At 40.3% G+C, this 20,446-nt stretch overlaps 3 protein-coding genes and 1 non-coding gene across 4 annotated transcripts; all 4 read right to left on the bottom strand.

Moving 5' to 3' along the window:
• Nucleotides 1-4,195: 4,195 nt before the first annotated feature.
• Nucleotides 4,196-5,062, bottom strand: LOC130981905 (uncharacterized). Its single transcript, XM_057905659.1, has 2 exons — nt 4,998-5,062; nt 4,196-4,733 (listed from the first exon to the last, which is right to left on the bottom strand). Exons 1-2 carry the CDS (start codon nt 5,060-5,062, stop codon nt 4,196-4,198), a joined length of 603 nt encoding a protein of 200 aa, XP_057761642.1.
• Nucleotides 5,063-5,074: 12 nt separating this feature from the next.
• Nucleotides 5,075-7,422, bottom strand: LOC130981897 (uncharacterized). The gene is made up of 2 exons (XM_057905647.1): nt 7,038-7,422; nt 5,075-5,691 (listed from the first exon to the last, which is right to left on the bottom strand). Exons 1-2 carry the CDS (start codon nt 7,420-7,422, stop codon nt 5,075-5,077), a joined length of 1,002 nt encoding a protein of 333 aa, XP_057761630.1.
• Nucleotides 7,423-12,604: 5,182 nt separating this feature from the next.
• On the bottom strand, nt 12,605-13,057 carry LOC130981888 (uncharacterized). Its single transcript, XM_057905635.1, has one exon. It carries the CDS (start codon nt 13,055-13,057, stop codon nt 12,605-12,607), a length of 453 nt encoding a protein of 150 aa, XP_057761618.1.
• A 6,893-nt stretch (nt 13,058-19,950) lies between these two features.
• Nucleotides 19,951-20,057, bottom strand: LOC130949896 (small nucleolar RNA R71). Its single transcript, XR_009073483.1, has one exon. It is a non-coding gene; the product is annotated as a small nucleolar RNA R71 (small nucleolar RNA).
• Nucleotides 20,058-20,446: the final 389 nt, after the last annotated feature.

Genomic DNA, 20,446 nt, shown 5'->3' with positions numbered 1-20,446 from the left:
TGTGCACTCTTCAAGCTTGGCGTGCCACGCCTGGGTTCTCAAGTGGCACGCCCAAGTGACTCCTTGGAGCTGGCGTGCCACGCCTGCGACACCAAGTGGCACGCCATAGTAGAGGTTCTTCTTGAGATGGTGAGTTGGCGTGCCACGCCCCTTTTCTCAAGTGGCACGCCCATAGTAGTTGATGGGTCAGGCGTGCCACGCCCTTTTTGTGTCCTCCATTTTGCTTTATGGAATTTTGTACTAGCGTGCCACGCCTAGTCCCTGGCGTGCCATGCCCATATGCATGCTTGGACTTCTTCTTTGGACTTTAGTACTGGCGTGCCACGCCTAGTTCCTGGCGTGGCACGCCAGTGCATTTTTATGGCATTTGCTCCAAGTGGCACGCTAGTTTCACACGCCCAGCTTCTTGTTTGTCTTCTACCCATTTTTGATGCCTTTTCACCTAAAATTTAGCACAACTCATCTCAAAGTAGTGTACCATAATATTCATCAAATAATGCATGAATTGTACTGATCAAATGAGATTTATGCTCTTTTATGGTCTTCTTTATGCAAGAAAGAAGGGTAGATGATGCAAGTCATCACAACACCAAACTTAAGCTTTGCTTGTCCCAAGCAAATCAATGTGAGTAAACCTTTATATCTTGAGGCCTTGGCTTCGAATGATTGCAATACAACTAAGAGTAAAGCTAAGTGTCCAACACATGTATGAATGTTTTAATTGTCATGGAAAGCTCTTAGATCCTTGAGGGTTCCTTCAGGTATAGGCTTCAAGGGTCCTTTCTATTGATTGTCACCTTGACTTAGTAAGGGTTGTTTTGCTTTCTTGACCACGACTCTAAGTGTTTTGTCTCAAGACAATCCTTTAATTAGGCTTTTAATTAGCACTCCCAAACCAGTTGGTTTTAGGGTACTGGGTGTTGAGACACCCCTAAGAATTTACTTGCCCAGGTCTCTTCTTGACACATCTTCACCACAAGCATCTACTAAGATCTTTAATTCTTTTTGAGCTTTCTAATGTTTCTTTTTCTATCCTAGTAGTTGATGCTCAGAGTCTTGGGCCTTTATTGCTTACTACCTCTTGGTTCTATGGATATTCAAGGAACACCTCTTAGTCTTCCCTTGTTATACCTTCTAGGACTAGTTGCTCTCTATGACTCATTTTCTTTTTAGTTCATCCAAGGTCCTACACTTAGTTTCTTGTTTCTTAGTTTGTTTGATGATCCCTCTTGGCCTTGGTCACTCTTATTATTTTTGCACAACTCACAGTAGCTCTTATGGAGACAAGCTCTACCTTTATTTACGTTGAAATAAAGACTTGAAATACATGAAATTTTCTTTCTTGTAAAAAAAAAACTCATAAAGACTTCAAACAGGAATTTAAAACTAAGCATAAAACATAAACTATCCTAGCATGATTATTTAAGAAGTAAATAAAGCAAAGGCTTAAACTGAATTTAGAAATTGGAAAATGTCAACCATGGGACTCAACAACCTAGAGCAGCTTCATTTTTAGTTCATTGGCCCTTTCTCTTTGTCCTTCTTCTTGGAAGGGGATAAGCCACCTTCACTTAGCTTTGAGGGACCTTCTTGAGCTTTGGTATCCTTGGGCTTCCAAAATCCTAGCCTCCTCATGTATGATTTCACATTCTCCTTATGTTGGTATGCTATTTCTTCTTGTCTTGAGCTGAGTTCCTCCAATTTCTGCATATAGGTGGGGTAATTGGGGTTCATGTTAGCCACTGCATTGCACAGGTAGCTCAACTTTGTTTGTGCATAGCAATCATATTCCCCTCTGGCTATAATCCTTGCTTCATAAAGGTGTCTGAATTCAGCAAGACTCTTCATTTGTTGTAATTGTCGTTCCAGAATCATTCCTAGGCTGCCTTGCATCTCTCTCCAGTTAATCTAATCTTACTGCTCATTGAGGTTCTTAAAGCCCCCTTGGAGTTGTTGAATGTTTTGGTTGACTTGGCTCCATTGTTGTTGCTGAGTCTCCTTGAGTTGATTGACATCTTCCCTCAAGTGGTGTAGGTCTCCCTTAATTTAGTGTACATCTCCTTGCAATTGCTCCTAGTTGAATTCCTCTGGAAATTGCTGATATTGGTAGTGTGGTGGTGGTTGAAGTGCCAGGAAGTGAGGTTGCTCTTCTGCCTCTTCCTCTTCTTGTTGTTGTTGTAGTTTATGAGCATGAGCTCTTCGTTCTCTAGCCCTGTTGAGTGGGTGGACAGCCACCACTTTGGCCATTTTTTTGGCAGTTATGAACTTGTCTTGCTTCACAAGCACTTCATCAATGATATTTTCAACTCCAGCCTCATCACGTAGCCTCTGTATAATGCTGAGGAATGCCAACCTTGTGTTGTCACTAGTGCTTCTCAGTACTTTGTTGATGTTGTTGGTGATCATCTCCCCCACATTGATGTTTTTTCCTCTCATGATGCTGTAAATGAGCACAGCTCTCTCCTTGGTTACCTCTGAAGTGTTGGATGTGGGGATTAGGGACCTCTTCACAAATTCTAGCCACCTCTATCTTGAGGGCTCAAATCTCTTCTCCTCAATTGGTTGGGTATCCCATCCTTATCATTTATCCAACGCACATTCATCACACAAATTTCATTCAGGATCTCCTCAAATCCAGGGTCTTGCTGCTTCATTCTTTCTTCATAGCTCTGAGTGGAGTTTGTCCTCTTCACCATTAGCATTCCTTCTATGCTAGAGGGGCTGTAGTCAATGGACGTCCCCCTTACATAGCTAATGTAGCCATAGTGTTGTCCTGGTTGAGGTACTGCGTTGGCATAGAATTCTCTCACCAAGCTCTCTACCACTTTCCTTGGTGGGTTGCATAAAAGTGACCAACCCCTATTGTCGGTCTCAATGTTGATTTCAATATGCTCATTTCTCCCTAGTTGAAACCCAACTTCTGGAATGATTTCCCTCTCACTCACCCAACCATAGAATTGATTTTGGTTGAATGTAGAGAGGAACTTGTAGTCATTAAAAGAGCTTGAGGATCCAGAGGTTGGTTCCTTGGTTTTTCTTTTCTTTGAGGCTGAGCTTTTTGGTGGTGCCATTAGGTTGAAAGAATGTGCTTAAGGTTGTAAAAAAATGGGGGTTGAAAGAAAGAGAAGGCAAAACAAGGTTTTGCTCCAACACCAAACTTAGGACTTGATTGTCCCAATCAAGAAAAAAGAAGAAGAAAGTAGGGGATGCGAGATAGTAGAAGATGAAAAGAGAAGCGAAGGTGAGGGGTGTGGGGGTTGTTGAAGTGGGAGAGGAGATGGGGGGTGAATCTTTTATAATGGGTGAATGGTGTGGTTCAAAGGGTGGGAAATAAAAAAGGTTAAATATTTTCCCACTTTGGGGAGTGGCGCCTAGCATGGGAAGAGGCACCAACTCTTTTCTCACAGTGTCTTCTGCGTGTGTCAAGTTCCAAAGTGCAAGTACACTTTGACTTCCTTGCTTTGTGAGTTGTTTACCATGTGGGCCCCATCTTCTCTCCTGAAATTGAAACTGAACCCATTAGTAATAACAAAAGAACCTCTTCACATTTCTTCTCGTCAAGAATGAATTTGATTGCAACTGATGGGTATCCCTTGGGATACCAAACTTAATTCTTTGGCATCTTAATAAATTGATTTCATCATTGTGTATTTAATGTGTTCATAAGAGTGGAATAACATCAATCTTTTCATTTTCTTTTGATTCCAATTCCTCTAAACTCATTAAACCATGTTTATGTTCTTACCCAAAGCATTAAGTATTTTCAAATTGGGTGACTTGGGCTGCTATGTGATCCTTGGTGGGGGCCACACCAAACTTAGTCTCTGGGCTTTCTCTTCAAAATCAAACTATTAATTGTTTGTAAACCTAGATTAAGTGGGTGAGATGCCACACTAAACTTAGCAATTTAGCTAGTTCTCAGCCCATTCACTCATCATTAGTTATGCATTCATCAAGTTGCAACTCTCAAATAGAAAGAAATAAGAGAGTGTAAAGAAAATCTAGCTACCAAAGCTTATATCAAACTTTCTAATCTACAATTGTGAACTAATCCTAATAACTGAAATTTAAACTATCTAAAGCAACAGAATTTAAACTACTTCTAAGAAAAGCAATTAAATTAAAAAGGATAAAGTGTTGGGGTACCTCCCAACTAGCGCTTCTTTATTGTCATTAGCTTGACATTCTTTCATCTTTAACTGAGCTTGTAGCTCACTCTCTGCTCCTCGAAGGAGCCTCCCGAGTAGTGTTTGAGTCTATGGCCATTGACAGAAAAAGTTATCTGTGTCTTGTCCTCTATGAGCTCCACATGACCATAGGGAAACACTTTGAGTATAGTGAAAGGTCCTGACCATCGAGACTTAAGTTTTCCAGGGAAGAACTTGAGTCTTGAGTTATAGAGTAACACCTTCTGTCCTTCAGTGAACTCTCTTCTTGCTATCTTTTGGTCATGCCACCTTTTTGTGTTCTCTTTGTAGATTTTTTCATTCTCATATGCTTGATTTCTAAACTCTTTCAGCTCATTGAGTTGCATTAATCTCTTTTCTCCAGTAGCTTGCTCATCATAGTTTAACATTTTTAGAGCCCAAAATGCTCCATGCTCAAGTTCAACTGGTAAGTGACAAGCCTTTCCATATACCAATTGGTATGGAGACATCCCAATGGGAGTCTTATAGGCTGTTCTGTAGGCCCACAGTGCATCGTCTAGCTTCTTAGACCAGTCCTTTATTGAGCTTCCAACAATTTTTGCAAGGATTCATTTTAGCTCTCTGTTGGAGATCTCAGTTTGCCCGTTGGTCTGTGGGTGGTATGGAGTGGCCACTTTGTGCTTTACTCCATATCTGAGAAGGAGTGTCTCGAGTTGTTTGTTGCATAAGTGTGTCCCTCCATCACTAATGAGAGCTCTGGGAACTCTAAATCTGCTGAAGATATTCCTTCTCAAGAAGCTTATCACAACTTTGTTGTCATTCGTTTCAGTGGCTATGGCTTCTACCTACCTTGAGACATAATCAACAGCCACCAATATGTAGCTATCTGAGTAGGAGGTTGGGAAGGGTCCCATGAAATCGATCCTCTATACATCAAATAGCTCCAGCTCTAGTATGTATTGTTGTGGCATCTCATTCCTCTTGGTTAGATTACCAGTTCTTTGACATTCATCGCACCTTGACACCATTTCCTTGGCATCCTTAAACATTGCTGGCCAGTAAAATCCGGATTGAAGCACTTTTGCTGATGTCCTTTCTCTACTGAAGTGACCTCCATATGCTGACCCATGGCACTGCCATAACACTTCCTGCCCTTCTTCATGGGATATACACCTTCTTAGGACTCCATCAGCATATTTTTTGAACAAATAGGGGTCATTCCAGATGTAGTGTTTGGCATCCTTGATTAGGTTCCTCTTCATGTGCTTGTTGATGTTAGTTGGTAGTTCCCCAATAGCCTTTAAGTTAGCTATGTCTGCAAACCAAAGGGCTACTCGAATCATCATCAATTGTTCATCAGGAAAGCTTTCATTTACTACTACTTGCTGCATTTCTTCATCTTGTGGGATCCTTGAGAGGTGGTCAGCTACCTTGTTCTCTGCTCCGCTCCTATCTTTAATCTCAATATCAAATTCTTGGAGCAGAAGGATCCACCTTATTAGTCTAGGCTTAAATTCTTGTTTAGTAAGCAAGTATTTGAGTGCTGCATGATCAAAGGAACACAATTACTTTTGAGCCAATGAGATATGATCTAAACTTATCAAAAGAAAAAACTATGGCTAAAAGTTCTTTCTCCGTGGTGGTATAGTTCCTTTGATTCTCATTAAGGACCTTGCTAGCATAGTAAATAACATGTACTAGCTTGTCTTTCCTCTGTCCTAGAACAGCACCAACAGCAAAAACAGATGCATCATACATTAGTTCAAAGGGAAAATCCCAACTTGGTGGTGCTATAATAGGTGCAGAGGAGAGTTTCTTTTTGAGTTCATCAAAGGCTACCATGCACTCTCTATCAAAAACAAAGGGAGTATTTGAGACAAGTAGGTTGCTAAGGGGTTTTGCAATCTTTGAAAAATCTTTAATAAACCTCCTATAGAACCCAGCGTATCCCAAAAAGCTTCTGATTGCTTTGACATTGCAAGGTGGAGGTAATTTTTCAATTACTTCCACTTTTTCCTTGTATACTTCTATGCCATCTTTTGAAATCTTGTGACCAAAAACCACCCCTTCAGTCACCATAAAATGGCACTTTTCCCAGTTTAAAACCAGGTTAGTTTCTTGACACCTTTTTAGCACAAGAGCAAGATGGTATAGGCAATCAGAATATGAGTTCCCAAACACAGAGAAGTCATCCATAAATACTTCTATGAACTTCTCAATCATATCTGAAAAAATTGAGAGCATGCACCTTTGGAATGTTTGCAGGTGCATTGCACAATCCAAAGGGCATCCTCATATAAGCAAAGACACCATATGGACAAGTAAATAAAGTTTTTTCTTGATCCTTGGGGTCTACAACAATTTGATTGTAGCCCGAATATCCATCCAGGAAGCAATAATACTCATGTCCTGCCAAACTTTCAAGCATCTGGTCCATGAAGGGTAGGGGAAAGTGATCCTTCCGGGTGGCTTCATTAAGTTTCCGATAGTCAATGCACATACGCCATCCGGTCACTGTCCTTGTGGTTATCAATTCATTCTTCTCATTTGCCACAATAGGGATCCCTCCCTTCTTAGGGACTACTTACACCGGGCTTACCCAAGGGCTATCTGAGATGGGGTAGATCACCTCTGCCTGCCATAATTTCAACACTTCTTTCTGAACCACTTCATTCATAGTTGGGTTCAGCCTTCTTTGTTGCTATCTTGAGGGTTTGGCATCCTCTTCAAGTAAGATTTTATGCATGCACATTGAAGGACTGATCCCCTTTAAATCTGCAAGTATCCAGCCTATGGCATCCTTATGTTGTCTCAACACTTAAATAAGTTCTTCTTCTTGTTTCTTACTCAGACTTGAATTTATGATTACTGGGTGAGTGTTGTTAGTACCCAGATATGCATATTTCAAGCTGAGTGGTAAGGCTTTCAGCTCTAGTTTTGGTGACTCTGCATCTTTGTTGTCCATGGTAGTTGGCATGATTGAGTTTCTCATGGTTGCTTGTGGTAGTTCTCCATCTGGTGCTTGTTCCAGCTTAATGCTTTCTCCACATTGTTCTTCTTCCATGACTTCTTGAACTATCTGTTGCATAGTATCTACCAGCATGCATTTTCCTATGGATTCTTTGGGGTAACTCATTGCTTTAAAGACGTTGAAGACCATTTTCTCTTCATGCAATCTCAAGACTAGTTTCCCTTTCTGCACATCAATGATGGCTCCAGCAGTAGCTAGAAATGGTCTTCCTAGGATAATTGACGTGTTAGCCTCTTCTTCCATGTCTAGCACAACGAAATCAGCAGGGAAAATGAATTCTCCTACTTTCACTAGCAATTCTTCCACCACCCCATATGGAAACTTAAATGTTCTATCAGCCAATTAGAGTGCCATTCTTGTTGGCTTGGCTTCCTCAATCTTCATCCTTCTCATCATGGTTAGAGACATAAGATTTATGCTAGCTCCCAAATCACACAAAGCTTTCTCAATAGTGATGTCTCTATGATGCAGGGAATTTGAAAACACCCTGGGTCTTTCAGCTTTTGAGGCAGCTTCTTCTGTATGATGGTGCTGCATTCCTCAGTCAATACTATGGTTTCTTTTGCCTCCCAGTTCCTCTTTTTAGTTATAAGCTTCTTTAAGAACTTGGCATATAGTGGCATTTATTCTAATGCCTCAACAAATGGTATGTTGATTTGGAGCCTCTTGAAGATCTCTAGGAACTTAGAGAACTGGCCATCCTTCTCATCTTTTCTCAGTCTTTGTGGATATGGTGCCTTTGGCACATAGGGCTTCTAGACTAGTTTTGGTGGAGGTGAAGCCGGGATCTCCCTTTCATCCTCGTTCCCATGCATTGATATAACCTTTTCATGATTGTCTTTGCTTGGGGTTCCTTCCTCTACAACCTTTCCACTTCTTAGAGTTATGGCTTTGCACTCCCCTCTTGGGTTAGCCATGGTATCGTTGGGGAATGTGTGTGTGGAAAGTGGGATTTGCTTAGACAAAATCCCCACTTGTGCTTCCAACTTTGAGATTGATGTGCCTTTATTTTTCAGATTTGACCTGTATTCCTCTTGATTAGCATCTAGCCTTCTGTCAGTTTGTGCTTGTCTGTCCATGAGGGTGGAGACTGCACCTGAAATCTGGGATGACAGTTGTGCTATTGCAGCCTCCATCCTTTCAAAGTTGCTCTTGATTTCGCATGGTTGCATAGTTGAGGATGGTGCATCTTGATTGAGGTTGTTGTGTATAGGTTGGTTGTTATGGTATGATGTGTTTTGTGAGTTATGGTAGGATCTATGGTTCCCTGTTTGATGGTTGGGGTTGTGGTTGGGATGCTGATTTGATGAATAATGCTTGTTGTGGTCCTGGTTATGCTTTTGTTGATTTTCCCACCCAAAGTTTGTGTGGTTCTTCCAACCTGGGTTGTATGTCTTAGAGTGTGGGTCATATGGTGTTCTGGATGAATTGTTCACATAATTAGCTTGTTCCATGTCACCTTCAGATTTTGGTGCATTCCCTTCTTGTTGAGGAGTTTGGTCTTGAATGATTGAGGCTTGGTTGGCCTCCATCCTTTTGGTTAAGCCTGATATTTGTGCTATATTTGCCTTGTTCTGAGATAACAAAGCATCTACAGAGTTGAGTTCTAGCACTCCCTTCTTCTGAGTCCTTTCGGAGGTATAGAAATACTCATTTTCAGCTATAGTCTCAATGACATCTATGGCCTCTTCAATGGTTTTCTTTTTGTTGAGTGAGCCTCCTGAAGAATGATCCACTGCCTTCTTTGCTTCATAGGATAGTCCCTCATAAAAGATATGTAGTTGTACCCACTCATTGAACATTTCCGGTGGGCACCTTCTTGTCAGATCTTTGAATCTCTCCTAGGCCTCATAGAGTGTTTCTCCATCTTGTTGTTTGAAAATTTGCACCTCAGCTCTCAGCCTGTTGATTCTTTGTGGAGGTTCAAATCTTGCAAGAAATCTATTCACGACCTCCTCCCATGTAGTTAGGCTATCCTTGGGGAATGATTCCAACCACTTTGCTACCTTATCTCTGAGTGAGAAAGGGAATAAGAGTAGTTTGTAGATGTCAGGGTGTACCCCGTTGGACTTTACAGTATCACATATCCTCAAGAATGTGCTAAGATGTTGATTAGGGTCTTCTTGCGCACTTCCTCCATATGAGCAATTATTCTGAACAAGTGTGATGAGCTGAGGCTTCAGGTCAAAATTATTGGCATGAATTATTGGCTTTAGGATGCCGCTGCCATAAATTCCTTGGTTTGGCTTGATGTAGGAGCCTAAGACTCTCCTTTCTTGCCCATCATGATTGACTGGGCCTTCTCTGGCATGGTTATGAACTTCTTCCTCATGGTGATTCTCCATATTCTTCTCCATGTTTGTTTCAAAATACTCTTCCTCTTCCTCAGCACCAACAAATCTCTTCCCTCTTGCTTCCCTCCTTAATCTAAGGAAGGTCTTCTCAGGTTCAGAATCAAAGGAAGTTGAAGCCCCGCTTCTCCTACCTGTCATACAACCAATCAAGGTAAAAAGCAAGAAAGAAAATGGATGAAGAAATTACTTTTGTTAGAGTAGTTGTTAGTGTGAGTGGTGTAATTGATCGAATAGTTAGAAGAGTGGAAATATGGATACTGAATAAAATAATCAAAGAAGAAGGGAATAGAGCTCAAAATAAAATAAAAAATTGCTAAATGAAAGAAATTAAAATAACAAGGAATTTAAATTGCTTAATATAGCTCTCCAATCAATTTAATTACTGTTAAATTTAAGCCAATCCCCGGCAACGGCACCATAAAAGTTGATGAGTTCTAATTCACACCCCATTCAAAAATTAGTGAATTAGTTCTTTTGGCAAGCGCACCAAAATTATCGCCAAGTAATAACCCACAGTGGAGTGGGATCATATCCACAGAGATTGGCAAATTCAAGCAGTTTTAATTGGTTGATGAATTAGTCAAGCGAATTAATAAGATTGTGAAGTGCAGAATTGTAAATGACATAAATGTAAATGACTAGAATATAAAGAAAAGCAATAAAGTGCAGAAACGAAAATTGCAGAATGTAAAGTGCTGAATCATAAAGGACTTGAATGTAAATGGGAGTGGGGAATTGCGGAATGTAAAAATTAAGCTGTAAAGAAATGGATAGATAAGAATGGGGAAATTCATTGAGATTGGGAGATGTTGTCTCTTTGGATCAAATCTAGCTTATATCCTATTTAATCATGCAACTCATTGACCTCTTGGCAATCATGATTGATTGAGCCCCAATCCCTTGGTGATTCAATCTCTCAGATCTTGATCAATAGCCAATTCCTTGGTCTAATTGCTCATGAAGAGAGATATGCTTGGTCCCTGATTATACCACACACCCTTATAGGTCCAGGTAGAGGGAGGATTATATGTCACGAGTCCAAACACCAAAACCTAGATTCTACTCAAGTGTGAGAAGGGATTTCAAGCATGGTTTCATGTTTCCTTTCCCAAGGTTCCCATGAAACCCAATTGCATTCAATCTCTTTCCCAAGATAATTGAACACTAAATATTAAGAACGAAATTCCTTCTAGTAAATCAAAGAGAAGATGAAGAGAAGAAGAATTTCACTATTATCAATCCATCAAGTACAACAGAGCTCCCTCTCTCAATGAGAGGGAAGTTAGCTACTCATAGCACAAAAAGTACTCAAAAGTGAAGTATAAAAGTGGATCTAAAACTAACTGCTTTTTTTTCCTTCAGTACTCCTTGGGGGTATTTATACTACTCCTAATAAAAGAATTACAAAAGAGAAAAGGGAAAATTACATTTTGGAGAGAAAAGAAAACACTCAATAAGCGTGACTTCTCAGCTGGCGTGTCACGTGCCCTTCATTTCTAGCTTGGCGTGCCACGCCCAATCCTTCAAGTGGCACGCTCGTCCCTTTGTCAACCTTGGCATGCCACGCCTTCGAACCCAAGTGGCACGCTATAGTGGAATTCTTGTGTTGGCGTGCCACGCCTTCGAACTCAAGTGGCACGCCCTTTGCCTTTTTCCACTTTTCTTTGCCTCTGGAAACTTGAACTAGCGTGGCACGGCCAGGGTCTGGCATGCCACGCCCTTGCTGTGTGCTTGGCTAAGCTCCTCTGGAAAGTTGCACTAGCATGGCACGCCCAGGGTTTGGCGTGCCACACCCCTTTGTGAGTGAGTGGTTCCTCTGTTTGGCGTGCCACGCCACAGATTCAAGTGGCACACCCCAATGCTTCTTTGCCCTCTGAATGACACTGACGTGCCACACCTGGTTGCTCAAGTGGCACGCCTAAGGGAGGAATGGTGAATGGCGTGCCACGCCTTCGATACCAAGAGGCACGCCCTATGTAATTGGCCTCCTTCATCCTCTCTGGAAACTTGTACCAGCGTGCCACGCCTGAAGGCTCAAGTGGCACGCCCATGCATTTGTGCACTCTTCAAGCTTGGCGTGCCACACATGGGTTCTCAAGTGGCATGCCCAAATGAATTCTTGGAGCTGGCGTGCCACCCCTTCGACACCAAGTGGCACGCCAAAGTAGAGGTTCTTCTTGAGATGGTGAGTTGGCGTGCCACGCCCCTTTGTTCAAGTGGCACGCCCATAGTAGTTGATGGGTCAGGCGTGCCACGCCCAGCCTGGCGTGCCATGCCCCTTTTGGGTCCTCCATTTTGCTCTCTAGAATTTTGTACTAGCGTGCCACGCCCAGTCCCTGGCGTGCGATGCCCATATGCATGCTTGGACTTCTTCTCTGGACTTTAGTACTGGCGTGCCACGCCTAGCTCCTGACGTGCTACGCCTAGCTCCTGGCGTGCCACGCCAGTGCATTTTTATGGCATTTGCTCCAAGTGGCATGCCAGTTTCACACGCCCAGCTTCTTGTTTGTCTTCTACCCATTTTTGATGCTTTTTTTACCTGAAATTCAACACAACTCATCTCAAAGTAGTGTACCATAATATTCATCAAATAATGCATGAATTGTACTGATCAAATGAGATTTATGCTCTTTTATGGTCTTCGTTATGCAAGAAAGAAGCGTAGATGATGCAAGTCATCAGCAACCTTAGAGAAGTCTCTAATAAACCTCCTATAAGAACCAGTGTGTCCCAAAAAGCTTTTGATTGCTTTGACATTACAAGGTGGAGGTAACTTTTCAATCACCTCTACCTTTGCCCTGTCTACTTCTATGCCCTTCTTTGAGATTTTATGACCAAGGACCACTCCTTCTGTAACCATGAATTGGCATTTTTCCCAGTTTAAAACAAGGTTAGTCTCTTGGCATCTCTTTAGCACCAGAGCTATGTGATGCAAGCAATCAGAATATGTGTTACCAAATACCGAGAAGTCATCCATAAATACCGAGAATATGTGGTTCTTCACGTTGTGCTTGTTGCTTCAATTCCATACTTCTTTCATATTGCTCTTCATCCAAAACTCCTTGGACTATTTATTCTATGGTGTCCACCATCATGCATTCTCTTATTGCTTCCGTGGGATAACTCATTGCCTTGAAGACATTGAAGATCATCTTTTCCTCATGTAATCTCAAGACTAGTTCTCCTTTTTGCACATCAATGATGGCTACAGCAGTAGCTAGGAATGGCCTTCCTAGAATAATTAAAGTGTTTGCCTCTTCTTCCATATCCAGCACAACAAAGTTAACTGGGAAGATGAATTCTTCCACCTTCACCAATAAATCTTCCATCACTCCATGTGGAAACTTGAATGTTCTGTCAGCTAGTTGGAGTGCCATTCTTGTTGGTTTGGCTTTCTTAATTCTCATCCTTCTCATCATGTTCAAGGACATGAGATTGATGCTAGCTCCCAAGTCACAGAAGGCCTTTTCAATAGTGATATCCCCTATGATGCATGGGATTTGGAAACTCCCTGGGTCCTTCATTTTCTGGGGGAGTTTCTTTTGTATGATGGAACTATATTCCTCAGTTAGGACTACAGTCTCCTTTTCACCCCAGTTTCTTTTTCTTGTCATGAGCTCCTTCAGGAACTTTGCGTAGAGGGGGCATTTGCTCCAATACTTTAGCAAATGGTATGTTAATTTGGAGCTTTTTGAAGATTTCCAAAAATCTAGAGAACTGGTTGTCCTTCCCATCCTTCCTCAGCCTTTGTGGGTATGATGCCTTTAGTACATAAGGCTTCAAGATTGGCTTTGGTGAAGACGGGCTAGGGGCCTCTTCTTTCTTCCTATTTTCAGGCTTTTCTGCAGCTTCTTCTTCGTGGTTTTCCTGGTTTTGGGTGGCTTCTTCTATCACTTTTTCACTTCTAAGTGTGATGGCCTTGCATTCCCCTCTTGGGTTGGCCATGGTGTCACTTGAAAATATGTGTGTAGGAATTGGGATTTGCTTGGATAAGAACCCCACTTGTGCTTTCAGTTTTGAGATTATTGCACCTTGGTTCTTCAAATTCGACCTGTATTCTTCTTGGTTGGCATCTATCTTCTTTTCAATTTTTGCTTGCCTTTTCAAGAGGGTGGAAATGGCTCCTGTAAGCTGTGATGATAGCTGTGCTGTTGCGGCCTCTACTCTCTCAAAGTTACCCTTGATTTCACATGGTTGTGAGGTTGGGGTTAGTGTGTCTTGATGGTGGTGTGTTTGCTCGTTGGAAGGATATGATGTGTAAGGTGGATTGTGGTAAGGTCTGTTGTTATTTGACTGACGGTTGGAGTTATGATGCTGGTATTGATTGGCTTGGTATGGTTTGTTCTGCTCTTGGTTGTGATTTTGCTGGTTCCCCCACCCAAAATTTGGGTGGTTCTTCCATCATGGGTTATATGTCTTAGAGTTAGGGTCATATGGTGGTTGAGAGGGGTTATGCACATAGTTTGCTTGCTCAGATTCAACTTCTAGTTCATTTTCTTCTTGGGGTGGTGCTTGAGCTTGGACAACTGCAACTTCATTGTTTTCCATTTTCTTGGTTAAGGCTGCCAATTGTGCTGCAATTGCCTTGTTTTGTGCCAACAGGGCATCCATAGAATTGAGTTCCAGCACCCCCTTCTTTTGGCCTCTTTCTGAAGTATAGAAGTAGTCATTTTCAACTACAGTTTCAATGACATCTATGGCTTCCTCAATGGTCTTCTTCTTGTTGAGTGAACCCCCTGAAGAGTGGTCCACAGCCTTCTTCGATTCATAGGTTAATCTTTCATTCAAAATGTGGAGCTGCAACCACTCATTAAACATATCTGGTGGGCATTTCCTTGTTAGATCTTTGAACCTCTCCTAGGCCTCATAGAATGTTTCACCATCTAGTTGTCTGAAGGTTTGCACCTCAGCTCTTAGCCTATTGATCCTCTGTGGAGGGTAAAATCTCGCTAGAAACTTGTTCATAACATCCTCCCATGTGGTTAGGCTCTCCTTGGGGAATGATTCTAACCACTTTGTTGCCTTATCTCTGAGTGAGAAAGGGAACAGAAGTAGTATGTAGGTATCAGGGTGTACACCATTGGACTTTACAGTATCGCATATCCTCAAGAATGTGTTGAGATGTTGATTTGGATCTTCTTGAGTACCTCCTCTATATGAGCAGTTATTCTGGACTAGTGTGATGAGTTGAGGTTTCAACTCAAAGTTGTTGGCATGGATTATTGGCATGAGGATGCTGTTGCCACAGTTTCCTGGATTTGGGTTGATATAGGAGCTTAAGACTCTTCTCTCTTGCCCAGCTTGATTTCCAGCTCCTCCTCCAACATCTTCGTGCACTTCGTCTTCCATGGTGGTTGTTAGATCTTCTTCTACTGGTTCTTCTCCAACTATACCCTTGCCTCTAACCTCCCTCCTCAATCTAAGGAAGGTTCTCTCAGGTTCACTATCAAAAGAGGATGAAGTCTCTCCTCTTCTACCTATCATACATCCAACACACAGCAAGAAAAGAGCAAGTGAAGAAATCTCCTTAGTTAAAATTAGTGATTAGCTTGAGTGATGTAATTAATCAAACAGTTAGAGAGTGAAAGTATAAACAATGAATAGCTAAAGAAATCTCAAAAAGACAAGAAAAAAAAATAGAGATTTGAAAGGAATTTAAAGGTTTCACTTAGAAATGAATAAAAAAATAAAAAAATGCTTAATCTAGCTCTCCAATTGGTTTAATCATTGTCAAATTCAAACCAATCCCCGGCAACGGCGCCACAAAATTTGATGGGCTGAATTCACTACCCTTCCCCAATAATATTGATGAATCCGCTCTTGGCAAGCGCACCAAAATTATAGTCAAGTATTAACCCACAGTGAAGTGGGATCGTATCCACAGAGATTGGTAGATTTGAGCAATTTTAATCAATTGGTGAATTAGTCAAGCTCAACAGAATAAGTTGTGTGTGCAGAATTATAAATGGCAGAAACATAAATGGCAAAAGAAATAAAAGAAATCAATAAAATGCGGAAATGGAAATAACAATAATGTAAAGGGGAATGGGATTTTGCAGAATGTAAGTAAAGCTATAAAAGAATGGGAGAGATAAGAATAGGGGAATTCATTGAGATCAGGAGATATTGTCTCTTTGGATTAATTCCAGCTCATATCCTCTTCAATCATGCAACTCATTGACCTCTTGGCAATCATGATTGATTGAGCCCCAATCCCTTGGTGACTCAATCTCTCAGATCTTGATCAATAGCCAATTCCTTGGTCTAATTGCTCATGAAAAGAGATATGCTTGGTCCCTGATTATACCACACATCATCATAGGTCCAGGTAGAGGGAGGATTGTATGTCACCATATCCAAACACCAAAACCCAGATACTACTCAAGTGTGAGAAGAGATTTCTAGCATGGTTTCATGTTTCCTTTTCTAAGGTTCCCATGAAACCCATTTTGCATTCAATCTCTTTTCCAAGTTAATTGAACACTAAGCATTAAAATAGAAATTCCTTCTAGCAAATAAAAGAGAAGATGAAGAGAAGAAGAAATTCACTATCATTAATCCATCAAGTACAATAGAGCTCCCTCTCTCATTGAGAGGGAATTTAGCTACTCATAGCTCAGAGAGAAAGTACAAAAGATGGAAGAGATGAAGTGTGAAAACTAAAAGTAAAATCCACCAAAACTAAACTCTGTGACTTGCTAACCCCTTTTCCAATACTTCCAAGGGTATTTATACTACTCCTAGATCTATAAAATAAAAGAAAATTACAAAAGTGAAAAGAAAATTACAATTTGGAAGGAAAAGAAACTCAACAAATGTGATCTTCCAGATGGCGTGTGACTGGCGCTTCTTTGGCGTGTTTTTCTGTGATTTTAAGTATTTTCTGGCTGAAATTGAGGGACCTGAGCAAAAATCTGATTCAGAGGCTGACAAAGGACTGCTGATGCTGTTGGATTCTGACATCCCTGCACTCGAAATGAAATTTTTTGCGCTACAAGAGTCCAAATGATGCGGTCTCAATTGCGTTGGAAAGCAGACATCCAGAGCTTTCCAGCAATATATAATAGTTCATACTTTGCGTGAGTTTTGACGATGTAAAATGGCGTCAAAACGCCAGCTCTCAGCCATTTTCTAGCGTCAAAACGCCAGAGCTGGCATAAAAGTTGGAGTTAAACGTCCAAATTGGCACCAAAGCTGGTGTTTCACTCCAAGGAAGACCTCTACATGTGAAAGCTTCAATGCTCAGCCCAAGCACACACCAAGTGGGCCCGAAAGTGGATTTTTGCATCACTTACTTATTTCTGTAAACCCTAGTAACTATTTTAGTATAAAAAGAACTTTTGACTATTGTACTAGGGGTCTTTTTCCCTATTTTCGAATTCATATGCCAATTGGGGAGGCTGGTCATTCGGCCATTCCTGGACCTTGTTCTTATGTATTTTTAACGGTGGAGTTTCTACACACCATAGATTAAGGTGTAGAGCTCTGTTGTTCCTCGAGTACTAATGCAAGTACTACTGTTTTCTATTCAATTCAAGCTTATTCATATTCTAAGATATTCGCTTGCACTTCAACATGATGAATGTGATGATCCGTGACACTCATCACTATTCTCAACCTATGAACGCGTGTCTGACAACCACTTCCGTTCTACCTTAGATCAAGCGTATATCTCAGCCACCATTTCGAAAGATCGGAGCCTTCGTGGTATAAGCTAGAATTATCGGTGGCCATTTCTGAGATCTGGAAAGTCTAAACCTTGTCTGTGGTATTCCAAGTAGGATTTGGGAAGGGATGACTGTGACGAGCTTCAAACTCGCAAGTGTTGGGCGTAGTAATAGACGCAAAAGGATCACTAGATTCTATTCCAACATGATTGAAAACTGACAGATGATTAGTCGTGCAGTGACAGCGCATTTGGACCATTTTCAATGAGAGGACGGGAAATAGCCATTGACAACGATGATGCCCAACATACAGCTTGCCATAGAAAGGAGTATGAAGGATTGGATGAATGCAGTAGGAAAGCAGAGATTCAAGAGGGATGAAGCATCTCCATACGCTTATCTGAAATTCCCACCAATGAATTACATAAGTATCTCTATCTTTATTTTATGTTTTATTTATCTTTTAATTATGAAAACTCCATAACCCATTTGAATCCGCCTGACTGAGATTTACAAGGTGACCATAGCTTGCTTCAAGCCGACAATCTCCGTGGGATCGACCCTTACTCACGTTAGGTTTATTACTTGGACGACCCAGTGCACTTGCTAGTTAGTTGTGCGAAGTTGTAAAAAAAAGTTGAGATTACAATTGTGCGTACCAAGTTGTTGGCGCCATTGTGTATCACAATTTCGTGCACCAAGATTTTCGCGCCGTTGCGGGGGATTGTTCGAGTTTGGACAACTGACGGTTCATCTTGTTGCACAGATTAGATAATTTTCTTCTTGTTTTTAACCATTATTTTATTTTCAAAAACTTTTCAAAAAAATCTTTCAAAAATTTTTCTTTCTTTTTCGTTTTTCCAAAAATAATTTTTGAAAAACCCAAAAAAAATTCATAAAATCATAAAAACTCAAAAATATTTCATGGTTCTTGTTTGAATCTCGGGCCAAATTTTAAGTTTGGTGTCAATTGCATGATTTTAATTGTCTTGCAATTTTCGAAACACATGCATTGTGTTCTTGATGATCTTCAAGTCGTTCTTGATGAATTACCTTGTTTGATCTTCATGATTTATTGATTTGCACCGTATGATGTTCTACATATGCATTATTGCATTCATATGGCCCAAACATGAGAAAGTTCTATGTTTGGTATCCTCCATGTTTTCTTTCATTAAGAAAACTGAGTTCTTGATGTTCATCTTGATCTTCAAGATTGTTCTTGGTGTTCATCTTGACGTTCATAATGTTCTTACATATATCTTGTGTTTTGATCCAAGAATTATATGTTTTGACTCATTTTATTGTTTTTCAAAATTGAAAACATATCTTCTTAAATAAAGGATTTAGCAAAATGAAGATCCAAGAATATAAAGCAGAGGAATTACAGAGAAAAAGCTGGGCATTCAAAACGCCCAATGAAGAAGGAAAACTGGCATTTAAACGCCCAAACCATGCAGCAATTGGGCGTTAAACGCCCAAAACATGCAACTCTTGGGCGTTTAACACCAGGATGACACAAGGAGAGAAATTTTGTTTTCAAAGCAAATCTTTTTCAAATCTTCATACTTTTTTTTCAAAATCAAATTTTTTTCAAATCAAATATTTTCAATCATATCTTTTCAAACATATCTTTTTCAAAAATCAAATATTTTCCTCATATTTTCAAAAATCTTGATTCAACAATTACAAGTTTGTTACTTTCTTGTTAAGAGAGATTCCATATTTGAAATTTAGAATCATATCTTTCAGTTTCTTGTTAATCAAGTCATTAATTTTAAAAATCAAATCTTTTTAATTTGTTTTTCAAAAATATCTTTTTTAAATCGTATCTTCTTTTTGAAAATTCTTGATTTCAAAATCTTGCTCTAACTTCTTATCTTTTTCAAATTTATTTCTTATCTTTTACAGAACCACCTTTTCACTCTTAATTTTCAAAAAACATTAACTTTTTTTTTAAAATCCCTTTTAATTAACTAATTATTTTAAATTTTAATTTTCAAAAATTTATTCCCCTCTCTCATCCTTTTCTATTTAAACACTAAGATTCCTCCTCCATTGTCAATTCGAACTCCATCTCTCTTTGAGTGTTCGAATTCTTTCTTACCTACCTCATCCTTCCATTCTTGTTTTCCTCTGACACCTCAAGGAATCTCTATACTTTGACATAGAGGATTCCATATTTTCTTTGTTTTCTTCTCTTTCATATGAGCAGGAACAAAGATAAAGGCATACTTGTTGAAGCTGATCCTGAACCTGAAAGGACTTTGAAGAAGAAACTAAGAGCAGCTAAAGCACAAAACTCTGAAGAGGACCTCACTGAAATTTTCAAAAACGAAGCAGCAAAAGAAACAATTATGGCCGAACCAAACAACAATGCAAGGAAGATGCTTGGTGATTTTACTACACCAACTTCCAACTTTTATGGAAGAGGCATCTCAATTCCTGCCATAGGAGCAAATAATTTTGAGCTAAAACCTCAATTAGTTTCTCTACTGCAACAGAACTGCAAGTTTTATGGACTTCCATCAGAAGACCCTTATCAGTTTTTAACTAAGTTCTTACAGATCTGTGATACTGTTAAGACCAATGGAGTTGATCCTGAAGTTTACAAGCTTATGCTTTTCCCTTTTGCTGTAAGAGACAGAGCTAGAACATAGTTGGACTCACAACCTAGAGATAGCCTGGACTCTTAGGATAAGCTGGTCACAGCTTTCTTAGCCAAGTTCTTTCCTCTTCAAAAGCTGAGCAAGCTTAGAGTGGATATTCAGACTTCAGACAAAAAGATGGTGAGTCCCTCTATGAAGCTTGGGAAAGATACAAGCAATTGACCAAAAAGTGTCCTTCTGACATGCTTTCAGAATTGACCACATTAGATATATTCTATGATAGTCTGTCTGAATTTTCTAAGATGTCACTGGACCACTCTACAGGTGGATCCATTCACCTAAAGAAAATACCTGCAGAAGCTCAGGAACTTATTGAAATGGTAACAAATAACCAGTTTATGTATACCTCTGAGAGGAATCCTGTGAGTAATGGGACGCCTCAAAAGAGAAGAGTTCTTGAAATTGATGCTCTGAATGCCATACTGGCTCAGAACAAAATATTGATCCAACAAGTCAATATGATCTCTCAGAGTCTGAATGGATTGCAAAACGCATCCAACAGTACTAAAGAAGCATATTCTGAAGAAGAAGCTTATGATCCTGAGAACCCTGCCATGGTAGAGGTGAATTACATGGG

This window comes from Arachis stenosperma, chromosome 1 (assembly GCF_014773155.1).
Source record: "Arachis stenosperma cultivar V10309 chromosome 1, arast.V10309.gnm1.PFL2, whole genome shotgun sequence".
Lineage (NCBI taxonomy): Eukaryota > Viridiplantae > Streptophyta > Magnoliopsida > Fabales > Fabaceae > Arachis > Arachis stenosperma.
The sequence above is the reverse complement of the archived record's forward strand: the minus strand, read 5'-3'. Positions and strand labels throughout refer to the sequence as shown.